At 45.3% G+C, this 27,404-nt stretch overlaps 1 protein-coding gene across 2 annotated transcripts in view; it reads right to left on the bottom strand.

Annotated features, from left to right (window-relative positions):
• Window positions 1-13,457: 13,457 nt before the first annotated feature.
• Window positions 13,458-27,404, bottom strand: part of rhag (Rh associated glycoprotein) — a 47,243-nt gene continuing 33,296 nt past the window's right edge. Inside the window, exons 7-10 of one of the 2 annotated variants that reach the window (XM_078541989.1) lie at window positions 22,564-22,697; window positions 18,174-18,283; window positions 16,527-16,600; window positions 13,458-13,763 (exon numbers count right to left, since the gene is read on the bottom strand). In XM_078541989.1, the coding sequence (XP_078398115.1) occupies window positions 13,686-13,763; window positions 16,527-16,600; window positions 18,174-18,283; window positions 22,564-22,697 (396 nt within the window). In that variant the 3' untranslated portion in view covers window positions 13,458-13,685. Of the gene's footprint in view, window positions 13,764-16,520; window positions 16,601-18,173; window positions 18,284-22,563; window positions 22,698-27,404 lie in introns of those variants that run through there. The other variant, XM_078541990.1, reaches the window with a different exon arrangement.

The following is a 27,404-nucleotide window of genomic DNA, read 5'->3' as shown; positions in this document are numbered from 1 at the left end:
ACGAAGTGACCGTTCCTCTGCAGCTGGGACAGTTCAGAAACAGCCATATTGATATGATTGGAGTCAGGCCCCTAGTTTATCTGCCCACTCAAGCAATGCAGAGGCATGGAAGTGGCACCAAGTGCTCCAGAGCTTTTGACCCCTTGGTCACAGACTGCAAACTAATGAGCATTTTAGTGGACTGAAGAACAGTTGGATGACTGGGCAAGTTGCACAATCCACTTGCTAAAGCTGGCCATGGAGCAGTCACTGGTGGAGGTGCTCACAGCCCCTTGCAATGTCATCATCCCCGTTTGGACCAGTCTCCCCCATGGTTCAAGCTAACAGTGCAGCCTTACAGTGTGGGTTAGGAGAATGCCTGTGCCTGAGCTGTGAGCACAGCACACAGTCCAATGGGCAAAGCTGCCACCAATTGGTCAGGTGGAGTGGAGTGGAGGAAGATTGCATTTCGGGCAGCCGTACAGCACACTAATCTCTGGCCATCCAAGTGGTGGCCAACACTCCCCGGGATGTGTTAAGGGACCTTCAGATTTAACCAAGAGAACTTCTTAGCACACCCATGCTAACTCACACATCTCTCTCTTTCATCCTGCAGCAGGAGTACATCAGGATCGTGGATCCTGGTCAACTAGCTGTATGCCTCATGGCGTACAGAGAGTGAAGGCATTGAAGAGACCGACTGAGGTGCCAGGCTGCTCAAAGGGAGGAGCAGCACCCTCTGGAAGAAGGGGCGACTGGGATTCCCACACACACCACTGAAAAGCTACAGTGAGCCTTCACTGGTCAGCGCCTAGCTATACACAGGGTCTATAGAAGCCGCCTTTCATTCCTCCAAATGACTGACAACCAGTGTCATCAAAGACTGTGCATGTCCAGGGAACTGGTTGGTCACACCTGCCACCTGCTGCAGGATTAGGCACCATGGGGACATAGAGGGCATCCAATGCCAGTGGCCGTGAAAGTGACCGTGGCGCTCAAGATTTAGCCTCAGACTCTAACAGAGTGAAGGTATAACAAGGCTTATATTGCAACTCTCAACTTGGTGGAACAAACCATTGCGATGCTGAAAATGAGATTCTGCTGCCTGGACCAGTTTGGTGAAGCCCTGCAATACAGTCCACAGAGGGTGTCAAGCATCGTTGTTGCCTGCTGTGCCTTTTACAACCTGGCGCTGCAATGGGGAGGGGAGCTGGCTGAGGAGGAGATGGAGGAGATGGAGGTCTCCTCCGATGAGGAGGACATCGATGGTGATGAGGGTGAGGAGGTCCTCGAAGATGATGATGACCTCGCACTGGCCAGGACGAGGCGGGCACGCTTGGGAGGCCTTCATAGCTGCAGGGTTGGGGAGGATGATGACGATATGCAGTGAGGAGACACCATAAGATCCTCACATTGCATCTATGAACTCTTGACTCCAACCTGGCTTGAGGCAGCACACATACACTCTGTGATAATGCTCCTGTGATGGAGATGCAGTGGAGGCCCTAATAGTCACACGTTTGCAGGAAGATGATGACGACATGCAGCGAGAACACGCCATAGACCTTCACACAGCCTCTGAGAATGTCTGACTCCTGTCTGTCCGAGGGCAGCTCAGTCATATCATAAAGACGCATCCATAAAACTTTAAAAGCATCTGGTCCTTTGTCTACCTTCAGTACCTGACCCTTTCAGGAGCACAGCATCACTGGTCACAGAAGCTGAAGAGATAGGGCTCAGCCCCACATTAAAGGTGCTGAGAGCACACAGAGAGAATGACGGAACTCTGTGACACCTCCCCACTACATTCTGGCAGCAATGACAAGAACCATCGAGGTGCAGGCATCAGAAATGTGTCCAGGGATTGTGAGGCTGGACCATCACTGTGGTCTGAAGGCTGCACAAAGCACAGGGAAGAGGCCCTGGACTGAGATACCTGCCTTTATCTTGTGCAGAAAGATTTTACATCTGAGTGACAGGGACAATGCTGATCAGAACAAGGAGCCATAGGCAGGGAGACATTCTTGGGAGTTTATTGGTAATCGTGAACAGTATGTACAAGTGATTAACACCCGTGCCCAGGCTGTGTAACTACATCTTCTTAACCTTCCTAACCCTGCCGCTACATTTTTGTGCGCCCCAGACATCCACAGCGGAGGTGGAGGCAGCCTACTGACTGCAACGCCCTGTCTGTGATGAATTTGATGGGCGTCCTCTCGAGGGCTAAAACCTGGAGGGCACCGGCCTGCTTTCAGGGACTTGCTGTGTGGCAGTGGCACCCTCCTCAACCTGTGGAGCTGGAGCTTCTCAGGTCACAGGAAGAGGGGATTCGGATGGGCTGGACGCTCCCAGAGTCACATGGGTGGATGGCCCTGGGGTGTGCACCTGCTGATCCTCCTCCCTATGGGTGCCCATGCAACCTTGGTTGACTCCTTTAGGAGGAAGGGTAGCTGGAGTGAGATTGAACTGCCCAGCACCCGTCTCACATACACACAGTTGGAGGCCAACTATGGCGTCAGCCATGGAGTTAAGCCCACACAACACTGCAGGAGCAACATCCTGGACCAAGGCAGCCACCATCCTACCAGTGTTGGTCTTGGTGCATTGGCATTTCGACATTATCACCTCAGTCTGAAGGTGGATGGACTCCTCCATTGCGCCTTGCAACCTGAGGAGTGCAGCGGACATTCCTTCCTGATGTTCCCGAGCTTGCCTTTGCAGCTCCAGCAACTGTGACATGACCGAGTCCGGATGCTCGTCATCTGACTCGGACTCAGCAATTTTCTGGCCTCCAGCATCCCTCCAAGTGCCGGACAGCTGGGAAGTCCCTGCCGCCGCCTGCTGTGGATCAGAAAGTATGGTGTGCTCACCAGATTGTGATCCTGAGGCTACTTTAAAGCTAGGTCCCACTGAGGTGTGTGTCTCTGCACTAGTGGAAGTTGTGGGTGAGCGCTGTGACGGGACTTCAAGGAGGGTGTCTTCAGATTCCTCTTCAGAGGTTTCTTCAGGGCTTGATTGGAGGTCCTGGGTCATGGACTCCCTTGGTTGTTTGGCAGATGTGCCTGCGAAAGCAAGGGGAGATAATTAGTGCATGGCAGTGGCCTGTGAAAGAGGACACATCACTCACAGCATTGTTGTCTGATGGATGTTGCACTGCTGGATCCTCATTTGATAGAGCACCGCTGAATTCAACGCCAGCACAGGAACGGTCCAGATCCTCACCGGCCAGCTAGATGGCTCTGTTTTCAAAGTCCGTGACTTTGATTTCAGGCATTCCTCCACAGGAAAGCGACCTCTCCCTCTTGTGTGCCAGCGTGTCCTGCATGAATAGAGATGGAGAGAATGTAAGCGGGACGCCTGCCAGACCATGTGATGTATGCCTGGCATGTGTGGGTGGTGAGTGGCCCCACGGACAGGGTAAGGACAATGAAGGAGCGTATAAGAGAGTGAATGGTGATGACCCTTGAACTGACAGTGAGTGAGATCCCTGTGGATGTGTGTTGGGTTTGTGAGTGTGTGAGTCGAGAGTGATGAGAAGAGTGACTTACCCTGGCAGAAGGGAAGAGATCATTCATCCTCTTGCAGCACTGGGCGGCTGTCCTCTTTTGAAGGGCATTGGCGTTGACCACCGCTGCCACCACTTCCCAAGCCGGATTAGTGATGTTGCTGCCAATCCTGCAGCCAGAGCAGTGGTAGAGCACATCACGGTGAGCCTCCACTGCATCCAAAAGGCGCTCGCGGGACACGCAATTGAACCTGGGCACTGCAGTCTTTTTGCCTTTCAGGGCCATGTCTTCTGTGCAGCAGTCATGTGCTGGAAGCACTGAGAAGTGTGCGCAAGGCTGCGTTTAAATATGGCGCCTGGTGTAATGAAGTGGCGAGGAGATAGTGTGGCGGGCAAATGAGAGCCTGTCTGCCATGAAACCGTGTATTTCCTGTGAATGCATAATTAATGCGGCGGTTTGGGATGATATGGCATGAAAAGCCACCATTGCAGCCGGCAGGTAAAACATCGTTTTCCCCATCCGCTATCGCATTTAGTGCAAATCTGGGAAGATTCCACTCTTAGAGTCGGAGACTTCGGAGAGTTCCAACTTAATTGTCCTTGCAGAAAATTCTTAGTCTAACTCCTGGGAGACTCCACAACTGACATCCCAGACTCGCCCCTGGATCCTCAGAGTACCTGCTGACAATGCCCCCATCAAAACTGCCCCCAATGACCTGACTTGCCCCCAGCACCTGATTCTCCCTGACTCCCTGACTTCCTCCAACCTGACCTGACTAACCCCCACCACCTGACACCCCCACCCTGACCTGATTAACCCCACCACCCGATTTCTGCCTGACCTCTGACTCTCCTCCGACCAGACCTGACTAGACCCCAACCTGATAACCCCTCCTGACCCAACTACCCTGACTCACCAATCCACACACCCACCCTACTCACCTCACCCGCCTACCACCCTACCCAGCTGCCACCCAACCCAACTTGTCCCACCTCTATTTGAGGAAGTTGAACACCAAACAATATGAAGGGTAACCTTTCCACCATACCCCCCTAAGCTGAATGAGTTGGGCAAGAAGTCAGATCATCTGTTTGATGAGTAATTCCAATTAAAGTATATCTACCTCTGGCACAAGCCAGCTTTGTTCAACAGAGAGGGGACGATATCAACATGATTCTTCAATGGAAATTCTAGAATAAAGGGCAAAAGCTGTGAATTTAGTGCAATGCAAAATTTGGGCCTGAAGGAGAAGAATGTGCCTGCTTTTTGTCTCCAAAACTTGTCGTTGGTTTGAGCAAGTTTGATGCTTGATATGGTGACTTCCAGAAGGTACTTTATAAAGTCCTTTATAAGAGGCCGTTGGCTGAAGTTGGAACCAGTGGAATGCAAACTATTAGCCTGGCTAGGAAATTAATTGGTTGAGCAGAGAAGAGAGAGAGTAGGAAAAATGGATAGGTGCTCTAATTAGCAGCATGTGCCCAGTGTTGTCCTGTGTTTGAGCTTCAATTATTCTCTATACTCAATAATGTCTTAGATGATGGGACAGAAAGCCACATATACAAATTTGTTGATACAAAGATAGGTGATATTATAAGCAGCGAAGAATTATTGGTAGGTTCAGTTATTTGGGCAAAACCATGGCAAGTGGATTTCATTGTAGGCAAATTTGATGTAATCCACTTTGGATCTAAAAAGGATAGAACAGGGTACTTTCTAAATGATGAAAATCTAGAAACTATGGAGATCCAAAGAGTCTTGGGGGTCCAGGTAAATATATCATTCAAATGTCATGAACAGGTAGAGAAAATAATCAAAAAGACTTTTGGAATGCTGGCATTTAAATCTAGGGGTTAGAATAAAAAGGTCTAGAAGTCTTGCTTCGACTATGCAAAGTAATGTCTAGACCACACCTGGAGTACTGTGAGCAGTTCTGAATTTCACACCTTCGGAATGATATATTTTTACCTTGGAGGGAGTGCCATGTAGGCATAGTGTAGTACATAGAGATGTTCCACCAGTGATTTACAATTCCTCAGTTTAAGCATTGACTAGAGGAATCCCCTGTTTCTCTGGCCATGGATGCTGCCAAATGTGCTGAGTAGTTCTCGAATTTCTTGTTTTAATTTCAAGGTCAAGTAGGTCGGTTCTAAGTGCTCTTTCACTAATCATTTGATGTAGTATCAGTCTGCGACCAAATCTTTGAAGACTTGGCCTGCTTGATCAGTTATGGTACCACTGTGCCATGCTTGGTGGAAATTGAGCTGCATTGCTCTTGCTTCTCTTAGAGTCTCCTCAGTCATGTTCAACATGGAGTTGTATTAGAGCAAGTCAACATGATTTTATAAAGGGAAATCCTGTTTAACAAATTTATTGGAGATTTTCTGAGAATGCAACTAGTAAGATAAATGAAGGGGAACTATTTGATGTAGTATACCTGGATTTTCAAAAGGCTTTCTATAAGGCCCACACAAAAGATTAATAGACAAGTATGCATAGCGTTGGAGGTAATATAGTAGCATGGATAGAGGATTAGTTAATAGGTAGGAAGCAGATAGTGGGCATAAATCAGACTTTTTCAAGTTAGCAGATAGTGAATAGAGCAGTACCAGGAGGGTCAGTGCTGGGACCTTGGCTATTTGCAATCTATATTAATGACTTGGATGAAGAGGCAGAGAGCAATATTAAATTTGCTGATGATTCAAAGCTAAGTAGAAAGGTAGGCTGTGGGGAGGTAGACAGGTTAACTGAGGTGGGTAACAAGATGACAGATGAATTATAATGTGGGGAAATGTGAAGTTATTCACTTTGGTCAAAAGAATAGAAGAGTTGAATATTTTTTAAGAAGTGAGAACCTTGTAAGTGTGAATGTTCAAAGAGACTTGGGTGTGCTTATACAATGCATAAAGTTTATATATATATATATATATACAGCAAGCAATTAGGAAGGCAAATAGCATGTTGGCCTTTATCACAAGTGATTGGAGTACAAGAATAAAGAAGCCTTGCTAAAGTTGCACAGGGTTTTGGTGAGACCACATCTGGAGTACTCTTTGCAGTTTTGGTCTCCATATTTAGGAAGAGATATTCTTGCATTGAAGACAGTACAGCAAATGTTCCCAAAATTGGTCCCTGGGATGAAAGGATTTTCCTATGATGAGAGGCTGAGTAAATTGGGTCTACTTTCTCTGGATTTTAGAAGAATGAGAGGTGATCTCACTGAAATGTACAAGGTTCTGAAGGGGCTTGATAGGTTAGATGCTGAGAGATTGTTTTGCTGGTCGGGGAATCTAAAATGCAGGGGCACAGTCTCAGGATAAGGGGCTGATCATTTAGGACTGAGATGAAGGGAAATTACTTCACTTAAAGGGTTGTGAATCTTTGGGTGGAATTTTCACAGATTTGCACTAAGTGCGGTAGTAGGCGGGCAAAATGGCATCCTATCCGCCAACGGCGATGGTGAGTTTTCATGCCATATTGTCCCTAACCCGCCTCATTATTTATGCATTCCCAGGAAACATGCTGTTTCCATGACGGGCGGGCTCTCGTTTGCCCTCCTGCCATCACCCTGCCGTTGCATCACACTGGCTGCCACATTTAAAAGGCAGTCGTCAGCACAGCGCTCATTGCTATCAGCTCACCACCGCTGCCTGGAAGACATGGCCTGCTAAGGAAAAAAAACCTGCAGCACCCCCCTGCTTCAATGCTGGGTTCCTCGAGTGACTGCTGGATGCCATGGAGGCCCGCTGGGATGTCCTCTACCCCCACTTTGGCCACAAGATGGGCAGCAACATTACCAACTCAGCTTGGGAGGCAGTGGCAGCGGTGGTCAGTGCAAATGCCCTTCAGAAGAGGACAACCGCCCAGTGCTGCAAAAGGATGAATGATCTCCTCCGTTTCACCAGGGTAAGTCACTCTTCTCATCACTCTCAACTCATACACTCACAAATCCATCACACATCCACAGGGCCCTCACTCATTACCAGTTCAAGGGACATAACCATTCACTCTCTCACACCCAGCTGCGTTATCCCCATCCCGTCCATAGGGCCACTCACCACCCGCACAGGCCAGGCACATGTATCATCTGACCCAGCAGGCGTCCTGATACAGTCTCCCCATCTCTATCCATGCAGGACAAACTGGCTCACAACAGGTGGGATAGGTCGCAGACCGGTGGAGGAGTGTCAAAGTTCAAGGTCCTCATGGAATTTGAAAACAGAGCCATCCAACTGGCCGGCGATGACCAGGACCAGTCCTGGGCTAATGGTGAGGTCGGCGCTGCCCTACCAAGTGAGGATCCAGCAGTGCAACAACCATGCCGTGAGTGATGTGTCCTCTTTCATAGGCCACTGCCATGCACTAATTACCTCCCCTTTCTTCTGCAGGTCCATCACTCCAAGAGCCGATGGGGTCCATGACCCAGGGCCTCCAAGCCAGTTTGGAAGGGACATCCAAAGGGGAACTGGAATACACCCCCCTACAAATTCCGTCACAGCGCTCACCCACACCCTCCACCAGCACAGAGATACACACCTCGATGGGATCTAGCGCTAGAATAGGCACGGGATCACATACTGGTGAGCACATTGCACAGTCTGATCCACAGCAAGCGGCGACAGGGACTTGCCAGGTCCCCGGCAATCGGAGGACTGCTGGAGGCCAGAAACCTGTTGAGTCTGAGTCAGATGACGAGCCTCTGGACTCGGTAATGTCACAGTTGCTGGAGCTGCAAAGGCAAGTTTGGGAACATCAGGAAGGGATGTCTGCTGCACTCCTCAGATTGCAAGGCATGGTGGAGGAGTCTGTCCGTCTTCAGGCTGAGGCGATAGCGCCGGCATGCAAATGCACTGAGGTCAATGCTGGCAGGATGGCTGCCGCCATGGAGACCTTGGTCCAGGACGTGGCTCCTGTACTGCTGCGCAGGCTTAACTCCATTGCTAATGCCATAGTTGTCCTCCAACAGTGTGTACACGAGAGGGGTGCCAAGCAGTTCGATCTCACTCCAGCTAACCCTTCCCCTCAAGGAGTCAGCCAGGGACCCTTGGGCACCCATAGGGAGGAGGATCAGCTTGTGCACACCCCAGGGTCATCTACCCAGGTGACTCCGGGGGAGTCCAGCCCATCTGATTCCCCTCTTCCTGTGACATCCACAGTTCCAGCTTCACAGGCCGAGGAGGGTGCCACTGCCACACAGCAGGACCCCGAAAGCAGGCTGGGGCCCTCCAAGTCTCAGCCCTCCAGAGGACACCCGCCAAAGTCATCACAGACAGGGCATCGCTGTCGGCAGGCTGCCTCCAAATCCGCTGTGGATGACTGGGGAGCACCAACAGGTAGCGGCAGGGTTAGGGCAGTTAAGGATAAGTAGTTGCATGGACGGGGCATGGGTGTTGGTCACTTGTACATACTGTTCACTATTGTCAATAAACTCCCAAAATTGTCTCCCTGCCTGTGGCTCCTTGTTCTGATGAGCTGTGTTCTTGTCACTCGGATGTGAAACCTTTCTGCACAAGATAAAAGGCAGGTGTCTCAGTCCAGGGCCTCTTCCCTGTGCTTTGTGCAGCCTTCAGACTAAAGTGATGGTCTAGCCTCACACTCCCTGGACACATTACTGATGACTGCACCTCAACGGCGCCGGTCAGTGCTGCCAGAATGTAGTGGGCAAGTGCCACACAGTTCTTGCATCCTCGCTGTGTGCTCTCAGGTCATTTAAGGTGGGGCTGCTCAGGTGCTGAAGGCAGACACAGCATCGGATGCATCTAAACTTTGATGGCTGCGTCTCTGAGATGGCCCTGATTACAGAGCGCAAGTCTGCTGCCCTCAGCCAGACCGGAGTCAGATATTCTCAGAGGCCATGTGAAGATTCATGAAGTGTCCTCACTGCCTGTTGTCATCATCCTCCTGCAATCGAGCGACTATTAGGGCCCTTGCTGCGTCTCCATGACAGAAGCATTATCACAATGGGTATGTGCGCTGCTATAAGCCAGACTGGAGTCAAACATTCACAACTGTGATCTGAGGATCTATGGTGTATTCTCACTGCATGTCGTCATCATCCTCCACAAATCTGGCAGCTATGAGGGCCTCCCAAGTGCACCTACCTCATCTAGCCTGTGTGAGAGCCTCATCCCTGTCATCGTCACCAAAGTCCACCAATCAGATTCACCCGTCCGCCAACTGTAAGGTTGGGCGCACCACGAAAAATCGGGACAGTTGGAACTTTAACAACTTTAATTGTCTTCTTAATTGTCTGGGGGGGGGTGGGGGGGGGTGGCACGCTTCTGAAACTCACACGCGCTCGCCGTCCAAAATATCACTCGAGCGCGGGATGACGCTGGGACGTTCGCCTGACGTCATCTCGCACGATATCATGTCTGATCGGGTCGGGCACGCACCCGCATGCTGACCTAAAAATTCTGCCCCTGCTTATTTTTCTGGTACTGGCATACGTATTTGATGGGCCAAATGGCCTCCTCCTGTGCTGTAAAATTGTATGAAAGTACTAAATTTATTCAATTTTGTCTCATAGTTTTTTATGGTAGAACTTGAACTCATGATTCTGTATAACTTGTCAAATACAAAGATAAAAACAAAAAGCTAAAAGCTACTGCGGATGCTGGAAATCCAAAACAAAAACAGAATTACCTGGAAAAACTCAGCAGGTCTGGCAGCATCGGCGGAGAAGAAATCAGTTAATGTTTCGAGCCTTCATGGCCCTTCGGCAGAACTGGAGCATAGTTAGAAGAAGGGAGAAATATAAATTGGTTTAAGGTGGGTGGGGGGGGGGTGGGGGGGGTGGAGAGAGAGACATTGAGGATGTGGTGTGGTGATTGTGGAGATGAGCAGATAATCAAAAGATGTCACAGACAAAAGGGTCAAAGAGGTGTTGAAGGTGGTGGTCTTTGTCTGAGAAAAGTGCTAATTAAGAATGGAAGACAGGATATTCAAAGTACAGCTCTAGTGGGGGTGGGGTGGAAAGACTAAAGGTTTTAGTTTTAGATTTAAAAATAATGGAAATAGGTGGGGAAAGAAGAATCTATATAAATTATTGAAAAAAAAAGGCGGGGGGGGTGGGGGGGGGAAAGAAACGGGGTGGGGATGGGGGGAGGGGGAGTTTAAGATCTAAAGTTGTTGAATTCAATATTCAGCCCAGAGGGCTGTAAAGTGCCTAGTCAGAAGATGAGGTGCTGTTCCTCCAGTTTGCGTTGGGCTTCACTGGAACAATGCAGCAAGCCAAGGACAGACATGTGGGCAAGAGAACAGGGTGGAGTGTTAAAATGGCAAGCGACAGGGAGGTTTGGGTCTTTCTTGCGGACAGACCGCAGGTGTTCCGCAAGACGGTCGCCCAGTTTGCGTTTGGTCTCTCCAATGTAGAGGAGACCGCATTGGGAGCAACGAATGCAGTAGACTAAGTTAGGGGAAATACAAGTGAAATGCTGCTTCACTTGAAAGGAGTGTTTGGGCCCTTGGACGGTGAGGAGAGAGGAAGTGAAGGGGCAGGTGTTGCATCTTCTGCGTGGGCATGGGGAGGTGCCATAAGTGGGGGTTGAGGAGTAGGGGGTGATGGAGGAGTGGACCAGGGTGTCCCGGAGGGAACGATCCCTACGGAATGCCATCAGGGGGGGTGAAGGGAAGATGTGTTTGGTGGTGGCATCATGCTGGAGTTGGCGGAAATGGCGGAGGATGATCCTTTGAATACGGAGGCTGGTGGGGTGATAAGTGAGGAGAAGGGGGACCCTATCATGTTTCTGGGAAGGAGGAGAAGGCGTGAGGGAGGATGCGCGGGATATGGGCCGGACACGGTTGAGGGCCCTGTCAACGACCGTGGATGGAAAACCTCGGTTAAGGAAGAAGGAGGACATGTCAGAGGAGCTGTTTTTGAAGGTAGCGTCATCAGAACAGATGCGACGGAGGCGAAGGAACTGAGAGAATGGGATGGAGTCTTTACAGGAAGCGGGGTGTGAGGAGCTGTAGTCGAGGTAGCTGTGGGAGTCAGTAGGCTTGTAATGGATATTGGTGGACAGTCTATCATCAGAAATTGAGACAGAGAGGTCAAGGAAGGGAAGAGAAGTGTCAGAGATGGACCATGTGAAGATGATGGAGGGGTGGAGATTGGAAGCAAAATTAATAAAAGGCTGCCATACTTTTTATTTTAAAAGTAATTGTGTTGTAAAGCATCTATAGAAATATAAACAAGCAGATAAAAATGTAAGAATCAACAGTCAGAAATTCTCCGTAAAAACAGAACACTCATTTCTTGTAAAAATTAAGCACATTGTTACATAAGGGATTCTTAACTTTTAGGCAGCATTAATCTATTAAACACGCAATATGGATTACATTGAACTCTTTTCACAAGCTAGGGAATACATTCTGTGTCCATCTGTTACTTTTTGTTAATGCATATTTCTTTTTACAGAATACTGTTAGTATTTACATAATATAATCTGATGTAAGCATTTGTTTAATTTGCACAGGGTATATAAAATCATTATGCTTAAAACGGAAGAATATTGGATTCACAGTTCTTTATTAAAAATGTTTTGTCGAATTTTACACTGAATAATGAAACCAGAGATATTTGGGGTTCCATTTATAGAATTTATACCTATGTTTTAGCCTTTGATGTTTGCTATTGCTCATCAACATCAAAAATAAGGGGGAGTATTTTCTCCCTGTTGGGGGTGCTGGGCGGGAGCCGGCCAACTCCAGTGCGCGCCCACTGAACTGAAAATCGGAATGACGCGCGGTGACATCAGGACGCACGCCTGACATCACCGCACATCATTTACGCGTTGGCGAGTGGGGCCCGCCCCCGTACACCGACCCAAAGATTCTGGCCAAGATTATTTTGTTTTCTACTCCTTATTTGAGGGACACTTAGTATCCACCCACTGCTTTGGTATATCTTAGATAGCATAAGAAAGAATTTGGCATTCATATAGTGCCTTTCATATTATCGGGACATTCAAATTGTTTCACATACAATCGATGTCTTATTTTGAAGTATGGTCACTGTTATGCGTGGCAGCTGAATCTGCACACAGTGAAGCCTCACAAACAACAATGATATGAATAACCAGATACTCTGGTTTGGTGGTGTTGGTTGATGCATTAATGTTGGCTCGAAAATTGAAAGAACTCCCTGCATTTTTTTTTCTTTATTCTTTCATGGAACGTGGTTGTCACTGGAAAGGCGAACATTTGTTGTCCATTGCTAATCGCCCTTCAACTGAGTGGCTTGTTAGGCTATTGCACAGGGCAGTTAAGAGTCAACCACAGTGCTGTGGGTCTGGAGACACATGTAGGCCAGACCAGGTAAGGATGGCAGATTTCCATCCCTTCCCTAAAGGGAAGTGAACCAGATGGGTTTTCACAAACAATTGATGATAGTTGTCATGGTCACCATTACTTAGACTAGCTTTATATTCCAGATTTATTCATTGAATTTAAATTCCACCAGCTGCCATGGTGACCAGAAGGAAAAACAGTTCAGACCAGCACTCTTATCTCCCAGTTTTTACTGGTGTTCCATTTTAAGGTATACAAGATGGGTTCAGACCAGCATTTTTATTTCCCAGTTTTTACTGATTCAAATCCCACCCAGAAGGAAAAAACAAAGTACCCAGAGCATTAGTCTGGGTCTCTGGATTACTAGTCCAGTGACATTACCACTACATCACCATCTTCTCTCTTCAAACAGTGCCACAGGATTTTGTAATTAAACTTGAGAAGCTGAACAGCACCATCTGAACCGGAAGACTTCACCTTCAGCAATGCAGCACTCCTTCAGTATTTTACTGTCAGCCAATTTGTGCTTGAGTCCTGTAGTGTGTTTGAATCCACAATCACCTGAAGTCCTGCCTCCCTGCAACTACAACCTGAGAAGCAGAATTCTAGCTGTTATGTATAGGCAAAACAAATAGGGTTCTAGCAAATGAAGAAAGACAAAAAGGAATATGAAAGGACTGCATATTTACCAGCAGAGGAAATTATTTTGTTTTTATCAGATTATTTTACTTTATAAAGCATTTTTGAAAGAACAGAAAGTTAATTCTGTTATCAGACTTCTTTTGTTATTCATTTGAATACACTATACTACGTAAAATATTTTGAATGAAATACTGTGTACAACTTAACACTGCTAACTTCCTTTTGGTTGGCTCTAAATGTTTATGTACTTCTTTAAAAATTCATGCTGGATCATGGTTCAGCATTAGTTTTCTGCCTTCCATGTTCTGAAGAAAGCAGATCTTCATGTTCAGGTTCACCATCTGGCACCTATGAATAAATAAAAGAATCACATAATTAAAAGAAAAATGTAAAACTTTGGCTTTGCACATTCATTTATCCCATTTATCGGCTGAATTTAACTTGCCCCCAGTGACTGAGTTTCCTGTGTGGTGGTGGTGGGGTGGGCACATAATATGGGAGGGGCACATAAAAAGGACGCCCATCCTTCCACCTTCCTGTTCACCCCCATAACATGGCAGCCCGCCTGCCATATTTAAATAAACAATTAAGGGTCAATTATCCAGCCAATTGACCCTGATAATACGCTGCCCACAGCATAAAATATTTGGAAATGAGAAGCCCGATTTTTCAGCTCAAGTTGTTAATGGGCAGGAAAGAAAAGGGGAGTCACTCTTTGGGGGCTGCCCTTTGCTGATCTCGTTCCAGTGGATTCCTTCCTACCCTTTCCCTCACTTGAACCCACCCCTGCCCCCCTTCACTACCTCTCTCGAACCCAAACCCACCCAGCTTTGGCGTCCTTTCTTCACCACCTGTCCCGGCAGCAGACAGTGATGACTCCCTGGCACTGCCGGGACTGGTGGTGCTGCCAGCCAATCCGATTGGCCAGCAGTTCCGGGGGGGGCGACACTACGGAAGTCCCACTCGACATTCATTAATCAGCCCCACAGAGCTTTATGGCTGTAGTTTCTGGGGAGAGGGGTGGGTGAGACATGCTGTCTGCGCCCCCTGCCTCTATATTATTCAGCCCATGGGCCAGAATTTTTAGCTTGGTGGGTGGGCGTGTGTCCGACCCGACCAAGCGTGAAATGAGGCGCGATGATGTTGGCCGAGCATGCCCATGTCAACGTGCAGTCGCGCGATAGTTCGGTCAGCGGGTGTGCTGCCGGAGCGATCCGCTGACAATTAAAGGCCTATTAAGGCCATTGAGTTTAATTTTTCACTGCCCGTTCAACCTAACGGTTGGCAGGCAGGCGAAAAGGCCAAGCAAAAACCTCATCCACGGGCGGGATGGGGTTTCCAAAAGCAAATACAAATAAGATAAAAACGTTATTTTAAAATTAAAAACGTGTCCCTGCTCATGTGACAGAGCCATGTGAGTAGGGACATGTTTTCTTAAAGTCTTCTGATGTTCAATAATTTGTTCAATATATTCTTCATCTCCCTGAGGCACGATTATTCTGCACTCTCTCTTGCGCATGCGTGAAGTTCGCACTAGGCCTGCTCGCACTCCTCCTCCTGCCCGCTCAGGCAGCGTTGCGCGCTGCCGCTCGCGTATTACGCTGTAAGGTTGGACAGGCAGTGAAAAATGTAAGTTAATTAAGACTTTAATGGCCTTAACAGGCCTTTTAATTGTCGGCAGGTACGCTGCTGATTCCCGTGTGCGCCCGTCCACCGAAATGTCGCGCAACTGCGCGCTGATGTTGGGAGGTTCACCTGACGTCAACGCGTGTCATTTTACCCTCGAGGAGGTCAGGCGCACCTAGGTAAAAGTTTTTCCCTATATATACATAATGACTAGAATTGGAAAATTCTTAAACCCCATCCAATGTTTTAATCCTAAACATGTTGAAATTATTTACCAGAAGTCATTTTGCTGATTTTCAGGGTAGATTCTCTCATTATTCCAAAGCTAATTTCTCTTATGTTCTTCACAACAGTTGACCAGACTGGAAAGTTCTCTTTAGCATCTATTTAGCAGTTTATAGATGGCTTACTAGACTAATACCTGGAATGGGTGGGTTGTCTTTTGAGGAAAGGCTGGACAGGCTAGGCTTGTATCCAATGGAGTTTAGAACAATAAGAGGTGACTTGATTGAAACACATAAGATCCTGAGGGGACTTGACAGGGTGGATGTGCAGAGGGTGTTTCCTCTTGTGGGAGAACCTAGAACTAGGGGTCACTGTTTAAAAATAAGGGGTTGCCCATTTAAGATCGAAATGAGGGCCGGGATTTTCCGGCCCTGTTGCAGGTGGGACCCGCCGTGGGCGAGGCAACGCCCCAGCCAGAAGTCCATTGACTTGCGCCGGGACTGGAAAATCGGGGCAGTGGGTGGGTGCGGAAAATCCCGCCGGAGGAGGAATTGTTTTCTCTCAGAGGGTCGTGAGACTTTGGAACTCTCTTCCTGAAAAGGCAGTAAAAGCAGAGTCTTTGAATATTTTTAAGGCAGAGGTGGATAGATTCTTGATAAGACAGGTGATTAGGGGTAGGTGGGAATGTGGAGTTAAGTTATAATCAGGTCATCCATGATTTTATTGAATGGTGGACCAGGCTTGAGTGGCCAAATGGCCTACTCCTACTCCTAATTTCTATGTTCGTATGTTTGTATTTACATCATGACATTGGTTTATCTTTATTGTATTAAAACATTTTTTGAGGGAGGATGGGATTGAAGAAAGTTTAATGCTTATCTGTTTGCAAGATCTCAGCCTTGAATATATTTCAAGTTTTGATGCAAGGACTTAGTTGGACTGATCGCCAGTTGCAATTATATTACAGATGAATCCCACAATTCTAGATAGAACTTATCTCTTTCAGGAGATCTTGGCCCAGAATAAAGTTCCGCACTAATAATGTCAGTTAAATACTCATTTTTGAGATTCAGTACTCAAGACATGTGGAAGACAATGTCAACATTGAAGTATTAAGGCAATATAAGATTCATTAAAAACAAAATGACAAGTGCCCTTTCAGTGCATAAGCAGATAAAATGCAAAATTTATTTACAAGCTGTGAGAAACAAAGTGGTACTCTTATGTGAAACTTTTTATGAATATATTACAATTTCATACCTCCCAGTAAATTTGATCATCAAAACAATTTTGATCCGGTGGTTGCCCCCAAAAGGGGATGCGCAGAATGAAACCTGTGAATAGAGGATATGTAGCTCTTTGAATTATAAATAGCTGTAGTTATCTTTTACCTTAGAATTTTTATTTATCTACATAGCATAGCTCATCTATTTTTTTCCTGTCCATACAGTTCCCAGTTTATTCACAGTTACCTCTTAAATAATATTTTTGCCAGCTTTATAAGTGGCTTTTTGTTATCAAGGTACTTTGAAATATAAGCTATTGCTACGATAATTCATCAAACTAATAAATGATTGATTTTGAAATTAATCTAACTTTTCCTTTGAAAATCTGCAAAAGTATTCTTTTGTGTGAATACTTGCAACTTGATAAACAATATATTGACTCCAATGGAAAATTGTAGCAGCCCCATATTGATTTGTTGGTTAAAGAAAAAAGCTGAGCACAGGATAACATCCAAAACTGAAAACATAAGGCAATTCTTCATAGTTAAGGATATTTCTGCACCTTGAGTGCAATATTTCACCATATCTTCTAAATTAGTATGTTTTAATGTGCCCATGCACTAATATTTTCTGTAAAACTGAGTAACAGTTATTAGTTTTGCATAGATGTTGTTTTATGGTATCAATAGACATAATTGGTCAATCACATTTACTCTTTCAGGCATTCGTATCATAAATATGTATAATTGTTGCATACTGTAGTTATAAATTATTGATTGGGTGGGTCCAGATATAGCCAATCATGTGATCTTCCCAAAGTTAATGCCTGAGGACACTGTTGCATATTCACAATTACTTCTAGAAACAGGGGATTTCTTTTATAATAAAAACAGAAAAGGCTGGAAACACTCAGCAGGTCTGGCAGCAAATGTGGAGAGAAAAACAGGGTTACCATTTCAGATTGATGATCAAATCTAGTCTGATTTGAATTTCTCATGTTTTGTTAAGTGATCTAATGTGGGCCAGTTTGTACAAGTTTTCATCAGTGCGTTTGATTTGCTGGTTACACCTATGACTATATACTTCAGGTAGTCCAATAAGGCAGTCTATGCACCTGTATTTGAGGTGAATATGGAAATACCATGAAAACCTGGTAAAGTTATATTGTCAAGGCAGGCTAAATTATGATTATATGAGTTTTGTCCATTTATCATACAAAGTTTGGGTGATAACATGGGAATCAACTCAAAATTATTGAACCAATTTGGTTTTAGTTAGACAGTGAGCATATATCTTCTTATCCCGTACATACTTAATTCTGCCACAAAGTGATGCTAAGAGTTATAAAATAACATGTAAATCTGCGACCTTATGTCACCATCTTGACCATCAGACTATTAGGCCTATAAAGCCTGGCTAGTTTGAATATTATCATATTTAACTTGAAAAAAGGAACCGAGGATTAATTATTAAAAATGGGGTAAATACACTTTACAATGGGCAACAAATGGCTCTTTGGCTGACATCAAGATCAAAGCTTAGTTATGAATAGCAATCCAAACAAATTTTTTTTAACTGATTTATTGACAGATTGATTCTTGTGAGCACATCATACTGGAGCTTGTATTTGTGAAGAAACTGCACAGAACAAAGTATTATTGGTAGTATTTCATTTTCTGACCTGTGATAATTCCTCCAATGAGGGCCACAGCAAGGCTAGCACCCAATCCAGCAGCTTGGTATCCAGCCTGTACAATAGGAGTTCTTTTTTCTGGGAAAGTTAAAACAAGGCTGAAAAAAAGAATGTTAAACATTAGAAGTTCTGCTTATTAAATTATTAAAAGCATGTATGATTAGGTATCATCACCCAGTAGATTTCAATTCCCATTTTTCTTTCCTCTTTAGTCTCCTCCCCTGTGATCAGCTGATGGATACCAGCATGATTCCTCCTTCACCTAACAGGATGGACTGATTTGAACATTTGTTTCTACAGAAGTTGTCAATACTGAGATCTCATCAGTTTTTCCCCCTCAAGGTGGAGTATTTCATCATAAAATATTATGGATGCGAAAGGCCATTCAACTCCATTCATCCACACACAGAAACCCTAAAGTCCTCTGTAGCCACATCCAATTGTTCCTTAAATGATTTAATCTTTCAGTCTGGCTGAAAGTGAGCAACATAAATCTATTTATGATGAAATAATTTATTTTCTTCGTTCATTCACAGGCTGTGGGCATCATTGGCAAGGCCAGCACTGATTGTTTATCCTTAATTGCCCTTGAGAAGGTAAGCCATTTCAGAGGGCAGTTAAGAGTCCACTATATTGTTGTGGGTCTGGAGTCCCCTGAAGGTCAGACTGAGTGAGGGTGGCAGATTCCCTTCCCTAAAGGACATCGGCAAACCAGATATTTTTATGACAAACCAACAGTTTCATGGTCATCATTACCGAAACCAGCTTTCGAGATTTATCTAATTAATTGTATTTAAATTCCCCATCTGCCATGTGGGATTTGAACTGTTTTATAGATCATCAGTCCAGTCATCTGGATTATTAGTTGAGTGACATAATCACTGTGCTACTGTAGCTCCAATCATTTATGCCTAGGATTTAGCGACATACCCTATGGATAGCTCTCAGCAAAATCAGCTGAGTAATCCTTCAAGAAGACTGAACCAATATCTGAGGGGAAAAAATCCTCCATGAAATTCAGCATAAACTTTTCAGGGCACATCTCTTCATCTGCCAAAAAGGGCTAAACACTGACCATCCATATACTAAAATGTCATAATTGGGATGAATCCGCAATACCAGACTTCAAGAGAGGAGCTGTGAACACATGATGTTCAGATTGACGATTTGGAGGTACAGACTTGTAGCTCTAGCTGACATGCACATCCAGATTGCAAATGCCCTGCTGAAATCGTGGGATTATAAAATCACCAAAAGAAGAGTTTAACATCCACATTAAGTAGGATGGAAAAGTGTAGAAAAGTCTGCAATCCATACCAATGGTTCAAAAAGATGACCATTCTTAATTTCCACTCCCTCAATATATATTCAATTCTCCCTTACATTTCCACACTATCTGCCACCAATACCTCCCTGGGTGTCCATTCCACACATTCACCATCCCCTGCATGTGGTAGTTAAACAATTCATGCACTCTCCCTCTTCTAAACTTGAGTCCATTTTCTTGGTTGAGGAGTTTATGGCAATTTTGAACATTGAGTTCAATTTATTGATTCCCCTAAAAATTTTGAGTAATATCAGGAATGCTACACCAGTACTTTACACAAACTGTTTATCACTACATGGGATCTATGCTCTATCTATTTGGCTATACAGCCCAACATCCAGTTTACTTCCTTTACTGTTGCCTCACATTGCTTCTGGTTTCAGCATTTACCCTGATACTTCTCCTGTGCTGTGGTCTATAGTGTAAATTATTTGATTTATTTTCTTAATTACATGTTTTCCCTGGTCTCACTACTTTTCATTTTCCATATTAATGGAATTTTTTTTAAACTTTAAACTGCAGATGGAGGGCTGCAGTGCATATTGGAAAATTTCCCCTCAAATACCATTTACTGCTCATCAGCCCACCTTCCCAATCTATACCATTTATATTTAATACAAAAACAAAATATTGTGGATTCTGGAAATCTAGAATAAAAACAGAAAATGCTGGAAATACTCAGCAGATTTGGCAGCATTTTGGAGTGAGAAACAGAGTTAACGTTTCAGGTCGATGACCTTTCATTAAAATTGGAAAAGGTTAGAGATGTAACAGGTTTTAACCAAATACAGAGGCAGGGAAGGGGAGGAATGAACGAAAGGGAAGGACTGTGTATAAGGGGGAAAACAAGTGCCAAGGGACAATGGTGCAAGGCAAAGGGGGTTGGGGGGTGGGTGGGGGGGGGTGGGTGGCGGGTAACAGAGCAAGTAAAGAAACAGAAGATAGGTCCAGTGGAATGTAAATGAGAAAAGTAGAATTATCAGCAACAGCTGTCATCCCAAAAAAAGGGGGCAAAGGTTACATTTGAAAATCATTGAACTCCATGTTAAGTATGGAGGCTGTAAAGTGCCTAATCAAATGGTGAGATGTTGCTTCTTGAGCTTATATTGAGATTCATTAGAACAATGTGGAGCACCGAGGTCAGAGAGGTCAGCGCAAGAGTGCAGTGGAGAATTAAAATGACAGGCGACTGGAAACTCGGGGTCATGCTCGTGAACTCAACAGAGGTGTTCTGCAAAGTGTTCACCAAATCTGCATTTGGTCTCCTCAGTGTCGAGGACTGCGTATTGAGTACTGAACATAGTACAGTAGGTTGAAAGAAGTACAAACAAATCACTGATTCAGCTGGAAGCAGAGCTTGGGGCCTTGGACAATGAAAAAAGAAGAGGTAAAAGGGCAGAAGTTGCATTTCTTGCACTTACATGGATAGGCACCATAGAAAGGGGAGTGGGCATTGAGAGTAGTTGAGAAATGGACCAGGATGTTGCAAAGGGAATGGTCCCTATGGAATGTTGAAAGGGGAGGGGAAGATGTGTTTGGTAGTTGTTCATGTTGGAGATGGCGGAAAAGGTGGAGGATGATGTGTTGAATGTGGAAGTTGGTGGGGTGGAAGATGAGGACAAGTGGAGCCCTATTGTGGTTCTGGGAAGAAGGGGAAAATGTGAGAAAAGAAGTACGGGAAATCGAATGGACACGATCAAGGCCCTGTCAATTATAGTAGTGCACGATCCCCAGTTGAAGATGGAGGAAGACATTTCAGAAGCACTGCTATGTAAAGAGCATCATTAGAACAGATATGGTAGAAATTGGAGAATGGAAATGAGTCCCTACAGGATGTGGGGTGGGAGGAAGTGTAATCCAGATGGCTGTGCAAGTCTTGGGCTTATAGTGAATGTTTGTTGATAGCCTATCTCCAGAAATAGGGACAAAGAAGTCGAAGAAAATAAAGGAATAGTTGGAGATGAAACATGTGAAGGTAATTAAGGAAGGGTGGAAATTGGAAGCAATTTTTTTGAAATTTTCCAGTTGGGGGTGAGATCAGGAAACAGATTCAGTCACAATGAACTTTCAAAAGAGGTGAGGGAGGGTAGCTGATTAGGACTGGAACAAAGAATGTTCCACATAATCCAAAGAAGGCAGGCATAGCTAGGACTATAATAGTTTCCATAGAGACCTTTTTATTTGGAAGAAGTGACTGAAGTTAATGGTAGGTTTTTCAATGAGAACAAGTTTAGCCAGGCAGAGGAGGGTGGTGGTGAATGGGGACTGGCTGAGCCTCTGTTCAAGGAAGAAATAGAGAGAAGTCAGACTGTCCTGATGAGGAGCAGAGGTGTAAAGAGATTGAATGTCCATGTTGAAGAGAAGACGGTTAGAGTCAGGAAACAGTAAACTGATAAAATGGCAGATGGCTTCAGACGAATTACAGATGTACGTGGGAAGAGATGAAATAAGGGGAGAAAAATAGAGTCGAGATAAGGAGAAATCAGTTCTGTGGGGAAATCAGGCTGAAATGATGGATCTACTACGGCAGCCCTGTTTGTGGATCTTGGTAAGGAGATAGAAGTGAGGTGTTTGTGGCTGGGGGACTATGAGATCGGAAGCCATGGAAGGAGGATTTACAGAGGAGATGATGTCAGTTACAGTCTTGGCAGTTGATGGCTTGCAGTGGAGGCACAGTACAGGAGAGTTAGGAGGAGATGTCAGAGTTAGAGTTCAGCCTCTCTTTGGTAGAGGTTGATTTTCCAAATAACGACAGTGGCCCCTTAATCAGCAAGTTTGATCATTTTAGGGTTGTCCTGAGAGATTGGAGTGCCTCAATTTCAGAGAGAGATGAGATAAAGTGAGTACGAGAAATTGAGAATGCAAATGTCACGCCAGCAATTCACAATTAAATGATATATTGAATTTTCCTGTTTCCTATTGTTTGAATACTCCACCCACAATTTGATATCAGCAAGTCAACATTGTTCACGGCTTTTGATTTACTTTTTCAGTGTTTGAAATATAGAACTTAACAACACACAACAAATTGCAGCCCTTAGTGAAACTCACCCGTTGCCATATAATTGCTGACTGGCCATTGCAGCTGCAATTATACCAGCCAAACCTCCAAGTATTCCAGGCATGCCATGAAGATTATGTACACCACAGGTATCATGTATGTTCAATTTAGATGCCAAAATTGGCTGGAAAAAGAAAAATAATGCAATTAGTGGAATAATTGACTGTGTTCTTTAAGAAAAGGAACATTATTTTTGATTTTTGTCACAAGTAGGAATCTAACATTATTATATGACTTAATAGAAAGCTACAATCCATTTCCATTCAACATTAGCACATTACTATAGAATGGAGCAAGGCTGAGAGCAAATGGAGGAAAAGACAGAAATAAAAAAGTTTAAACATTTTGGAAGTACACCTCAGGTCAGCCAATGAGATTCTTCATCAGAATCATTTTGTTAAACATCTTGCTTCTGTCTGAAAGAGTAATCATTGGGATAGAAATTGAAAGAATTCAATGACAGCCAGGCAATCTGATGCACTATATTACCACCCAGGCAGAAAAGCTCAAAATAACTTCCCACTTCCCTATTTAATCTTCTCTTTGATATCAAAATTGAATGAACTTTCAGGTTTTTTTCTTCCTTGATTATTTTTCCTGCTGAATTTTTCTACCAACATTGACTAATTCCCTTTCATTTTAAAGCTTTAACTTATCTTTTGCCTTTTTCTCATGCCTGATAATCCTTTTTACTGTATTAGATCTTTCTTACATGCAAAATATATTTGCAGGTTATCGAATCTATTGGTTACCTCATGGTAAAAGTAGTTTGTATCAGCTACATTTTTGGCTTCTACCTGTTATTTTCTCTGCCGCACTTGTGTGAGGGGACTAAGACCTCAACTTGTATATTTTTTATAAAATATATCTTGATATTCTCATGGCTATTTCTAACATTTTAAAAATTGGCCAAAGCCCTTTTGAAATGGCTGAAGCTATGTCGAACAAAAGGAGCTACCTGGCGGTATCAGGGAAACTTGCACCTCATTATCGCTGAAGAGATGTTAACCCTGTGGGTTGCAGAGACCAAATTCAAGCGAGTTATACAAAGGCCATCTGCATTTCATAACCCAGGTTGCCCAATCGGCATCCACTCATCTGCTAGGACAAAGCAACCTGCAACCTTCCTTTCAATTCTTAATGGCTGAGACATTTAACCATCTTGGGGAGCCAAACGAGGGAAGCACATCCCTTGTCAAAGACAATGTGGAGAGGTGGGAATCATGTGATATCGACCACTAGTTTGTGAAACTGGTAATATTGCCTTGTGGAACTGCATCTCAGCCTGCTGGTTACCATCCTACAAGCAGCCTCATGGAAAAGGGTTTGGACACCTGGCCTTTCTGTACCATCACCTACAAGACTGATTAATCCCTGCATGCCTATCTCATCATGTGAAGTTAACACCATCAGAAAAGTGAAAGAATACCTCATTGAACCTTGCTCCTGGACTCTGGACCCACATGAAATACTAATTCTTTTCTCTGTGGTCTTTGCCCTGTAAATCTTTCTTTTCTTTATCCCTCTTTTACTGTATGAGTACATAGGAGACAACATTGCGATGCTCCTCCCGCGTTTTGAGTGTGTGCAAATAAACTAACCCTTTGCATTCATCCTATCTCGAGTTTACTGTGGGGTTATTGACAGAAATTAGATCACACCAAAACCGAGAGGTTGGGAAACACGCCACTGCTTATAAAGGAGAAGCAAATCACAAACACCTTTCAAATCACAACTACCTTTCAAATCACAAACACCTTTGGAAGCAGCCGCGCACTTGGAAAAGTTTGTCAAAAGTGAGCATTCTTCTGTAGCTGAGACTGTTCAGCTGCAGCTCCATTGACATGCTTGGAGTTGGGCACCTGAAGCTTTTCTGCCCAGTCAAGCAACGCAAAAGCATGAAAGTGCCACCAGATGCTCCAGAACTTTTTACCCCTTGGGCACGGACTGCAAATTAATGTGCATTTTAGGGGGCAGCAGAACAATTGGCCAACTGGGCAAGTTGTACAATCTCCTTGCGAAAGCTAGCCATGGAGCAGTCACTGGTGGAGGTAAACACAGCCCCTTGCAATGTCTATATTAAGGTTTGGACCAGTGTTCATTAATTTGGTCAGGCTAACCATGCAGCCTTGAAGTGTGGGTTAAGAGAACGTCTGTGCCTGAGCTGAGAACACAGCATACAGTTTAAAACAAAAACAGAATTACCTGGAAAAACTCAGCAAGTCTGGCAGCATCGGCGGAGAAGAAATCAGTTAACGTTTCGAGCCTTCATGGCCCTTCGGCAGAACTGGAGCATAGTTAGAAGAAGGGAGAAATATAAATTGGTTTAAGGTGGGTGGGGGGGGTGGGGAGAGACACATTGAGGGTGTGGTGTGATTGTGGAGATGAGCAGATAATCAAAAGATGTCACAGACAAAAGGGTCAAAGAGGTGTTGAAGGTGGTGGTCTTTGTCTGAGAAAAGTGCTAATTAAGAATGGAAGACAGGATATTCAAAGTACAGCTCTAGTGGGGGTGGGGTGGAAAGACTAAAGGTTTTAGTTTTAGATTTAAAAATAATGGAAATAGGTGGGGAAAGAAGAATCTATATAAATTATTGAAAAAAAAGGCTTGGGGGGGGGGGGTGGAAAACGGGGTGGGGATGGGGGGAGGGAGTTTAAGATCTAAAGTTGTTGAATTCAATATTCAGCCCAGAGGGCTGTAAAGTGCCTAGTCGGAAGATGAGGTGCTGTTCCTCCAGTTTGCGTTGGGCTTCACTGGAACAATGCAGCAAGCCAAGGACAGACATGTTGGCAAGAGAACAGGGTGGAGTGTTAAAATGGCAAGCGACAGGGAGGTTTGGGTCTTTCTTGCGGACAGACCGCAGGTGTTCCGCAAAACGGTCGCCCAGTTTGCGTTTGGTCTCTCCAATGTAGAGGAGACCGCATTGGGAGCAACGAATGCAGTAGACTAAGTTAGGGGAAATACAAGTGAAATGCTGCTTCACTTGAAAGGAGTGTTTGGGCCCTTGGACGGTGAGGAGAGAGGAAGTGAAGGGGCAGGTGTTGCATCTTCTGCGTGGGCATGGGGAGGTGCCATAAGTGGGGGTTGAGGAGTAGGGGGTGATGGAGGAGTGGACCAGGTGCAGAAGATGCAACACCTGCCCCTTCACTTCCTCTCTCCTCACCGTCCAAGGGCCCAAACACTCCTTTCAAGTGAAGCAGCATTTCACTTGTATTTCCCCTAACTTAGTCTACTGCATTCGTTGCTCCCAATGCGGTCTCCTCTACATTGGAGAGACCAAACGCAAACTGGGCGACCGTTTTGCGGAACACCTGCGGTCTGTCCGCAAGAAAGACCCAAACCTCCCTGTCGCTTGCCATTTTAACACTCCACCCTGTTCTCTTGCCAACATGTCTGTCCTTGGCTTGCTGCATTGTTCCAGTGAAGCCCAACGCAAACTGGAGGAACAGCACCTCATCTTCCGACTAGGCACTTTACAGCCCTCCGGGCTGAATATTGAATTCAACAACTTTAGATCTTAAACTCCCCCCCTCCCCCCATCCCCACCCCGTTTTCCACCCCCCCCCAGCCTTTTTTTTCAATAATTTATATAGATTCTTCTTTCCCCACCTATTTCCATTATTTTTAAATCTAAAACTAAAACCTTTAGTCTTTCCACCCCACCCCCACTAGAGCTGTACTTTGAATATCCTGTCTTCCATTCTTAATTAGCACTTTTCTCAGACAAAGACCACCACCTTCAACACCTCTTTGACCCTTTTGTCTGTGACATCTTTTGATTATCTGCTCATCTCCACAATCACACCACACCCTCAATGTGTCTCTCCCCCCCCGCCCCCCACCCACCTTAAACCAATTTATATTTCTCCCTTCTTCTAACTATGCTCCAGTTCTGCCGAAGGGCCATGAAGGCTCGAAACGTTAACTGATTTCTTCTCCGCCGATGCTGCCAGACTTGCTGAGTTTTTCCAGGTAATTCTGTTTTTGTTTTGGATTTCCAGCATCCGCAGTAGCTTTTAGCTTTTTGTTTTTATCTCAGCATACAGTTTAATGGCTGAAGTTGCCGCCAATTGGTCTAGTGGAGTGAGGTGGAGGTGGGTGGGGTTTCGGACAATCAATGAGTGCACTACACACTGGCCATCCAAGTGGCGGCCAGCACTCTCCTGCATGTGTGAAGGGGCCTTCAGACTTAACCAAAGGAGGCTCTTAAGACACCTGTGCTAACTCACTCATCTCTCTCCCTTTGATCCTGCAGGAGGAGAACATCAGGATCATGGAGCCTAGTGATTTAGTGGTGTGCCTCATGGCTTACAGGGAGCAGAGAAGAAGAAGAAGAGAGCGGTAGAGGCGCCTGGCTCAGCAAAGGGAGGAGCACCTCCCTCACATTGAAGGGGCGGCAGGGCTTGCTGCTCATGCAGCAGAAGATCCACAGTGAGCCATCGCTCATAAGTGCTTTGCCAGACCCAGAGTCTATAGACGGCACTTGTCATTCCTGCAGAGGACTGAGAACCAGGGTCGCTGAAGACTGCACATGTCTAGGGAACTGGTTGGTCACATCTGCCACCTGCTGCAGGATTTGGCGCCACGGGGACATGGAGGGCATCCACTGCCAGTGGCCATGAAAGTAACCGCAGCGCTCAATTTTTACGCCAGTGGCTCCCTCCCAGGCTCCTCAGGTGACCTCTGCAGTACCTCACAAGCCTCCACACACAAGTGTACCTAGGAGGTCACAGACGCCACCTTCAGGATGGCACAGAACTTTGTGCATTTCACCCGGGATCAGGAAAGCCAGGAAACAAGAGTGCTGGGATTTGCACAGATCTCAGGTTT

The sequence above is a fragment of the Cetorhinus maximus genome, chromosome 5, assembly GCF_964194155.1.
Source record: "Cetorhinus maximus chromosome 5, sCetMax3.hap1.1, whole genome shotgun sequence".
Taxonomy (NCBI): Eukaryota; Metazoa; Chordata; class Chondrichthyes; order Lamniformes; family Cetorhinidae; genus Cetorhinus; species Cetorhinus maximus.
Note: the sequence above shows the minus strand (reverse complement) of the source record. Positions and strands in the feature narration are given on the sequence as shown.